The following is an 8,960-nucleotide window of genomic DNA, read 5'->3' on the forward strand; positions in this document are numbered from 1 at the left end:
AGTTGTGCCCCTCCAGGAATAAGGCTTTCAGAATAAATACATGCCCACCACCACCTGCCCCTCTTTGATCTTGTTGTCTTTTGAGGGATTCTATCCCCCTCAGATCCCATTCAATGGCAGGGCCATCGCTAATCGAAGTGGAAATGGTTGAGAGCTTCTTTCTAGGCGTCTACATCAACAACCAGTCCTGGTCTCCCCATGCCGATGCTATAGTTAAGAAAGCCCATCAACGCCTCTACTCTCTCAGGAGGCGAAGGAAATTTGGCATTTCCATTATGACTCTCACCAACATTTGCAGATACGCCATAGAAAGCATCCTTTCTGGTTGTATCATAGCTTGGTATGGCTCCTGCTCTGCCCAAGACCGCAAGAAACTACAAAAGGTAATGAACAAAGCCCAGCCCATCACAGCCTCCCATCCATTGAATCTGTCTACACTTCCCGTTGCCTCGGAAAAGCAGCCAGCATAATTAAGGACCCCATGCACCCCAGACATTCTCTCTTCCACCTTCTTCTGTCGGGAAAAAGATACAAAAGTCTGAGGTCATGTACCAACTGACTCAAGAACAGCTTCTTCCCTGCTGCTGTCAGACTTTTGAGTGGACTTACCTTGCATTAAGTTGATCTTTACCATGGCTGTAGCTATGACTGTAACACTACATTCTGCACCCTCTCCTTTCCTGTTCTATATACGGTATGCTTTGTCAGTATTGTGTGGAAGAGGGTATAACTGGGGTGCATGGGGTCCTAGATTATGCTGGCTGCTTTGCCGAGGCAGCGGGAAGTGTAGACAGACTCAGTGGATGGGAGGCTGGTTTGAATGATGGACTGGGCTTTGCTCACGACCCTTTGTAGTTTCTTGCGGTTTTTTCATGATATACCTGTACATGTGACAATAATAAACCAAATCAACTCAAAGTTAATCACTTCTTTGCCCTGATGAGCCTCCATTTTATTCTAGGTTTTGTTTTAAATTTTAGACTTGCAACTTCTGTTGTTTTGCAAATTGGATTCAATAGATTTGACTCTTTGTCCTCGATTGCCTGCCTTCCACCCCACCCACTACCCTGATTTTAATCTCTGTATCTCCTGCTTCCTTTCCTTTGGTTAAATTAAACCAAACATCAGCATTCCCGGTGGAACATCAGCTTTTGATTCACCCAGATGTGTGTTTGGATTGGACAGGATCATTGGCAAGTTGCTCGTGGTGGGGTCCAAACCAGTGGTTTGTTTTTAATTTAAAGATGATTATGGATGGATGAGAACTGATGCATGTCGTGTCTTACATGGGTGGAGTTGTGCCTTGGGAAGGGTGTTTGGCAGCCAGCACTGTGAACTGGAGATCTGGAATCGTTTCTCCTTGGATGGGTTAACTGGCCATCAGGTTTTGATTATTTTTTTTCACAGTTTCTGGGATAAATCAGGGCAGCGCAGCTCCTAACCCTTCCACTCTCCTCCAACACCATGCAGCCGAGAGGAGCCTTCCTTGTGCTCTTCGTTCTGTGTCTCTTGCAGGAGACCCGTGAGCAGTCACCCAACGCCAAGCCGAGGAAGAATGCAGCCCCAAAGAAAGGTACGCCGGGGATCTGGTCCTTTTTGCTCGGGGCACGTGTGGGTTTCCTCGATTGCCCAGTGCCGGTTACAGTTACTGACCCACCTGGAGGTCGACAGAGCCAGTCCCTGGGTCTGAGCTGACCTCCCTGAGGTAGTAACAAGGGAGGCATCAGCTGACCTCAGCATCCTCTGGCTGTGAGGGCGCAGTGATGGAATCGCGATGCCCACCAGAATCATAGAATTATAGAATCCCTGCAGTGCAGAAGTGGCCATTCAGCCCATCAAGTCTGCACTGACTCTCTGATAGAGTATCTTAACCAGGCTCTCTCCCCTGCCCTGTCTCTCTCTCTATCTCTCTCTCCTGTCCTGTAACCCCACACATTTCCCATGGCCAATCCACATAACCTACATATCTAGGGACACTAATTTCGCATGGCCAATCCACCTAACCTGCACAACTTTGAACTGTGTGAGGAAACCCACACAGACACGGGGAGGAGGTGCAGACTCCGCACAGACAGTGACCCAAGGTCGGAATTGAATCCAGGTCCGTCACTTTGAGGCAGCAGCGCTAACCTCTGTGCCACTGTGCCTCTCTACTAGCATTCACTGCAGGGATGGAATTGCGATGCCCACTAGAATCAAATAGCTGCTAGCATTCATTGCCGGGACTCTCAGCAAGCGAGATGTGTAAGCTTCAGTCGGGGTCTGGAAGAAGGCGTGGGGGGGTGGGGTGGGGTGGTGGGGGGGGGAGGGTGTGGAGGGGGGTCAGTGTTGGTGTGGGGCAGCGTGATGCACCATTCTCACGACAGGAGGGAGAGTGGGGAAATCAATGTTGGATTTAAAAGAATTAAACTTGAAGATGCATTGTCAAAGCACTGTGTGATAAAAGTTCACAGCTCCACCTTAAATCAGGAATTCATGTTCTAAAGTTTATTTATTAGTCACAAGTAAGGCTTACATTTAACACTGTGAAATTCCCCTAGTCGCCACAGTCCAGCACCTGTTCGGGTCAATGCACCCCAACCAGCACATTTTTTGGACTGTGGGGGGAAAACCAGAGCACCCGGAGGAAACCCACGCAGACACGGGGAGAACGTGCAGGCTCCACACAGACAGTGACCCAAGCTGGGAATCGAACCCGGGTCCTCTGGTACTGTGAGGCAGCAGTGCTAACCACTGTGCTAACCACTGTGCCACCGTGCCGCCCCAATTCATCCCCTGTGCTCAACGTTCTCTTGTCTCTCTATACATCACAGGCAATTGCATTCATTTGATCGGTACACTGCTAGCGTGTGAATTGTGTACTGGCTGTGGTTGTGATCTGCATTATTAATCACGCTTGTTCTCAGTTACAAATTAATATAATCGCCATGAAATATATTGAATACTTTATTGACGACAAGTGAATCTGAAGCAGAAAAGAATCATAGAATCCCCACAGTGCAGAAGGAGGCCATTTGGCCCATCGAGCCTGCACCGACAACAATCCCACCCAGGCCCTATCTCCATAACCCCACCTATTTGTATCAATGTTGTTGTGCCGAAAGAAACTAGATCCATTTTGTAAGTCCTCAATGAGCAGGAATAGCAGAAACTAATTGATTTGTGTTGGGGAGTAGCTTTTTCAGGTCTTGTCTGCCCTCCAGCATCATTTTCTTTTTAAACTTGTGCGCTGGGACACAGAAACACGTCTTACCTTTAACGCAACCCGCGTTTAAAACTCTGTGACTTTGTGCATTGGTTTTCACTCGAAACCCGCGCGAACAACCGGAATCTCTTGGCCATAACGTTTCTCTCCAAAGAATACGGAGCGGAATAAGTGGATGTCACGGCTGGAAAAAGATATGTTGTTGAAGCTTTCCATCTTGCACTCATCCGGACAAATGCAAGAATGCCAAATTTCAAAGGGGGAAATGCTGCCCTCTTTGAAATTTGGTACTCTTGCATTTGTCCTGATGAGTGCAAGATTAAAAACTTTGACTGCGCGTCCCTTTCGTTCTAGCAATAGTCAAGATCTGTATCAGTATTAATGATGTTTTGTGGGTGAACATTTCCTTGACTCTATGGCTGATTAAAACATAGAAACATAGAAACTAGAAGCAAGAGTAGGCCATTCGGCCCTTCGAGCCTGCTCCGCCATTCATTTTGATCAACGCTGATCATGAAATTCATGAATTGTCATCAATTTCAGGAAACGTAAAGGAGAACATGCCTCCGTCTACAACAATGGGGACGAAGTAGAAAGGGTCGAGAGCTTCAAGTTTTTAGGTGTCCAGATCACCATCAACCTGTCCTGGTACCCCCCATGCTGACACTATAGTTAAGAAAGCCCACCAACGCCTCTACTTTCTCAGAAGACTAAGGAAATTTGGCATGTCAGCTATGACTCTCACCAACTTTTACAGATGCACCACAGAAAGCATTCTTCCTGGTTGTATCACAGCTTGGTCTGGCTTCTGTTCTGCCCAAGACCGCAAGGAACTACGAAAGGTCATAAATGTAGCCCAATCCATCATGCAAACCAGCCTCCCATCCATTGACTCTGTCTACACTTCCCACTGCCTCAGCAAAGCAGCCAGCATAATTAAGGACCCCACGCACCCCGGACATTCTCTCTTCCACCTTCTTCCTTCGGGAAAAAGATACATAAGTCTGAGGTCATGTACCAATCGACTCAAGAACAGCTTCTTCCCTGCTGCTATCAGACTTTTGAATGGACTTAGTTTGCATTAAGTTGATCTTTCTCTACACCCTAGCTATGATTGTAACACCACATTCTTCACTCTCTCCTTTCCTCCTCTATGAATGGTATGCTTTGTCTGTATAGCGCGCAAGAAACAATAGCTTTCACTGTATGTTAATACATGTGACAATAATAAATCAAATCAAATCAAAGAAATTCAATATCCTGACCCCGTTTTACCCCCATATCCCTTAATCCTTTTATCCCCAGGAGTTATATCTAATTTCTTCTTGAAATCACACAACATTTTGGGTCATAACTTTGAGGTTGATTTTATTCATGCCAAGTGTTTTGTGTCCTGACCATTCACTTCATGTTCTTCATCTTTGTTCAGCGTTGGTGACGTTAAGCATGATTCAAGACATCAAGGCGCAGATTTCTCAAATCCAGGCAGACCTGACCGTACTGAAGGAACATCAGGCCCTGCAGACAGGTAGTACGGGGTGGGGATGGAATATAAAAGTCGGGAAGCCCTGCTAGGGCCTGCTAGCCCTGTGCAGGGCAATGGTGAGGCCACACCTTGAGTACTGGGTGCAGTTTCAGTCTCCTTTCTTAAGAAAGAATATCCTTGCATTGGGGAGTTGGATTGTTGGGGTGGGATTTGGGGGGTTGGCAGGGGAGTCAGAGGATAGGGAGGGGTTGATGTTGGAGGGTCAGGGTTCTCAAAGGGTTGCAGGGGGGAGTCAAAGTGTTGTGGTTCCAGGAAAGGTCAGGGGTTGGAGGATCGAGAGGGGATGGGGGGGGAAGGGTGTGGGGGGGTCATTGGGCACTTGGGGGGGGGGGGGGGGAGGTTATAGTCACCCAGGAGATAGATATGGCTTTTTTTCCTGTCATGGTGAGAAGTAATAAAACTAAATGCAATAATTCTCATGACTTGTGAGATGGCAACAGGGATGTAATGGGTGAGCCGTTGTAAAATCTCAACCGGTTGATGGCAGTCCTTCAGGGAAAGGGAGCTGCCACCTAATGTTGGTCTCACATGGCAGGGTTGACTTTCAATGACCTTACGGCAACTGGCGGCATGGTGGCACGATGGTTAGCACTGCTGCCTCACAGCTCCAGGGACCCGGGTTCGATTCCCAGCTTGGAATGTTTGCATGTTCTCCCTGTATCTGCGTGGGTTTCCTCCGGGTGCTCCGGTTTCCTCCCACAGTTCAAAGATGTGCATTGGCGATGCTAAATTGCCCCTTAGTGTCCCGGGATGCGTAGGTTAGAGGGATTAGCGGGGTAAATATATGGGGTAACGGGGATAGGGCCTGGGTGAGATTGTGGTCAGTGCAGACTTGATGGGCCGGATGGCCTCATTCTGCACTGTATTGATTCTAGACATGGTGCAATATATAGTGGTTTGTGGGTCACAAACAAAATAATTCCTCCATCCAATGTAACTGGAGCCACGTTGAGTGTTGAGAAATGTGTCACTGCGATGTCATTAATTCATTCCAACCCTTCCTGCTCCCCGTCCAGTCTGCCTACGAGGGGTGAAAGTCCACAGGAAGTGCTTCCTGAAGATGCCCGAGCAGAAGAGCTTCCACGAGGCGGCCGAGGACTGCATCCTGCACGGGGGCACCCTCAGCACGCCACTCAGCCATGACGAGAATGACGCCCTGTACGACTACGCCAGGGCGACCCTGGGAGACGACCACAACATCTGGGTGGGCATGACCGACCTCACGGTGGAGGGGGACTGGGTGGACATGACCGGCAAGGGTGCCAACTACACCAACTGGGAGACGTACACGAGCAAGCAGCCGGATGGTGGCACAAGGGCCAACTGTGTGGCGCTGTCGGGATCGACCATTGGCAAGTGGCTTGATGAGTCGTGTAGACTTCAGAAGAGTTACTTTTGTCAATTTACTATTCCTTAAGTGTTTCAGTCTTTCTCCTCAAGCGTAGCCTGATTGGTTTAGTTTTGCTACTAATGCTTAATGGGCTAATGTTTCAGAGAAGATATCTTGCGAGTGGTGCAGTTTATCATTGGACAGATTGACTATTTTCAGCTCCCTCACTTTGTAGCCATGCTGGATCTTCCATCTAGTAGGGTTTCCATTTTGGAGATGTTAGAGAGGGGTGAGGAGCTTGATCCACCAGTGCTGTACGCGCACACAGCTGCCCGCAAGCTGTCTGGATGCAGGTCCGACGGAACCCCCTTCCCCCCGTCGCTTGTCTCTCCCCGGAGAAGGAGGTCCACCCGGTGCCTCACCACGCAATATCACCAAGCCACTAACAAGCTAAAAATGGCTCATAAACACGTGGCTGCTCCTTAGATGGTTTTACTATCCCGAAACAGGCTGTGATAATCCCCCACGAGGAGCGTGGGGGAATCATCAATTGATCTGTCCATGGGGCTTGTTCACTACGGGTTCCCCTGGTAACAGGCAGTGGCCTGTCCAATCAGAACTCATTACTGGAGCATTTTATGAGGCAGGAGGTCAGGACCTGAGCAGGGTAGGGGGCGGGAGTGGGGAGGGGGGGGGGGGGGGTGGCAGTGGGGGCCTGTGTCAGCATGCTTCGACACTCCAGCACATGTGTGTGGAATATTGATTAACTCAGGAGCTTGTGGTTTGCTTGGCTTTGTGGCTATGTTCAGTTTCTTTGCAATGCACGATTGTAAACACACTTCCCTAACTATTCGTCTGGCCAGAAATAAAAGTGATTCATACAAAAATGAAGAGTTGCTTTATTTTATTCCTTCCCCAGTTTTCTTCCGTTGCAAGAAGCCTTCCAAACACCCTTGCCAGAGCCCGTAACTAATCAGCAAAATGGCCCACTTTATCATCCACTCGTAGAAACTGGGACAGACGTCACGACCAATGCAAACCCTGCAGGTGGAGGTGCACTCCCCGCCCCCCCCACCCCCATCCCTGCCCCCCAAACCCCCCTGTCCCTGCCCCCCCACCCCCCACCCCCCAACCTCCCGCCCCCATTCCCCCATCTCCCCACTCCTACCCATCTCTACCCCCTCCCCTGCCCCCTCCACCCCTGCCCCCCAAACCCTCCCACCCACCATCCCCCACCCCTAACCTCCCCCACACTCCACCCCACCCTCTCTCACCCCCCCAACCCCCCAATCCCCCACCCCTAACCTCCTCCACCCCCCAACCCCTCCGCCCCCATTCCCCCACCCCCCAACCCCCTCCAGCCCCCCCAAACGCCCCACTGCCCTCCCCACCCCCCAACCCCCTCCAGCCCCCCCATCCACCCTGCCCCTGTCCCCAATCTCCCAGTCCCATCCCCCCTACCCTCCCCCATCCCCCAACCCCCTCCAGCCCCCCTATTCCCCCCATCCCCCCAACCCCCTCTCCCACTCTCCCCCCCACCCCCACCAACCCAACTCCCCCCAACACCCCCCCCGTCCCCGTCCCCCCCGTCCCCCGTCCCCCACTCTCCCCCAGGTCTTCTAGTTCCTGCACCTCATTTATGATTGCGGAATGTGCTTCACACTGTCTCTCTCCTCAGTCTTCCGATCAAAATGTGTCACATCATACTTCTTCATGTTAAACTGCACCCGCCTGCTTATGTGTACCAGCCCAGGTGCACTGAAATCTGTTAGCTATCTTTTTCACTATTTACTACATTTCTGAATTTTGCATCAGCTGCAAACTATGAAATTAGTTCTGCACACCCAGCTATTCATGTTGAAGATTAGATATTGGTTTGAGGGAGTGGGGCCATTTTCCTTATTAGGTATTCCCCATCAACATCTGATACACGACATTTCAATTCTCCACCTTACACCCGCTGACCTCTCTGCGACCGACCACCGCATTCCACTGCAGCTCAATGCGAGCTTAAAGAACAGCACCTCACTGTTCGACTGGGCCTTCTAGACTCAAGATTGAATCCGACCATTTTAAATCATGACCTCTATTCCTTTATTGTTTCGTGCTTCTTCGCAGGTTTGGTTTTTTTTATCTCATTTCCCCGCTTGTTCCTTTCACTTTGCATCGGATGTCAGCTGTCCTGCCATCCAAATCTCCTCCGGCCACACCTTTAGTGGTTCCGTTCATCATTGCCTGTGGCTTTGCAACATAAAACCTTTTGCCATTTGATCTCTCTTGCCGTCCACCCTATCACAGACTTCTATTCTTCTTCCCACACTCCTCTCTTCCACTTGTTTATAGTCGGTTATATTTCCCACTTACCCCGGCTCAGGTGAAACATTGGGCAGGATTCTCCAGCCTCCCAGCCGCATGGTTCTTGGTGACAGGAGGTGGCGCGCTTGTGACGGGATTCTCTAGAGATGTCACTGTCAATGGGATTTCCCAATGAAGGCACCCCACGTTGCTAGGAAACCCGTGTGCTGGGATAGGCTGTTGGCAGGACAAGAAAATCCCGCTGGCGTGAATGGCCAGAGAATTCCAGCCAAAAACTCTGTCTCCACAGAAGCCTCCAGGCCTGGTTTTATTTCAGGTTTCAATCATCTGCACCATTTTGCCTTTGTACCGTACCCCAAGGCCGGTTAAGTGGTTGAGAGAGGGAATCAAGTTCCCTCTACACTGCCCCATTTACAAAGAACAAAGAACAAAGAAAATTACAGCACAGGAACAGGCCCTTCAGCCCTCCAAGCCTGAACTGACCATGCTGCCCGACTGAACTAAAACCCCCTATCCTTGCGGGGACCATATCCCTCTATCCCCATCCTTTTCATGTATTTATC

At 50.0% G+C, this 8,960-nt stretch overlaps 1 protein-coding gene across 1 annotated transcript; it reads left to right on the forward strand.

The window, feature by feature from the left end:
- The first annotated feature begins 1,246 nt into the window (after positions 1-1,246).
- On the forward strand, positions 1,247-6,963 carry LOC144480257 (tetranectin-like). The gene is made up of 3 exons (XM_078199567.1): positions 1,247-1,573; positions 4,635-4,733; positions 5,768-6,963. Exons 1-3 carry the CDS (start codon positions 1,465-1,467, stop codon positions 6,166-6,168), a joined length of 609 nt encoding a protein of 202 aa, XP_078055693.1. The 5' UTR covers positions 1,247-1,464; the 3' UTR covers positions 6,169-6,963.
- The last annotated feature ends 1,997 nt before the right edge of the window (positions 6,964-8,960 follow it).

The sequence above is a fragment of the Mustelus asterias genome, chromosome 2 (genome assembly GCF_964213995.1).
Source record: "Mustelus asterias chromosome 2, sMusAst1.hap1.1, whole genome shotgun sequence".
NCBI lineage: Eukaryota > Metazoa > Chordata > Chondrichthyes > Carcharhiniformes > Triakidae > Mustelus > Mustelus asterias.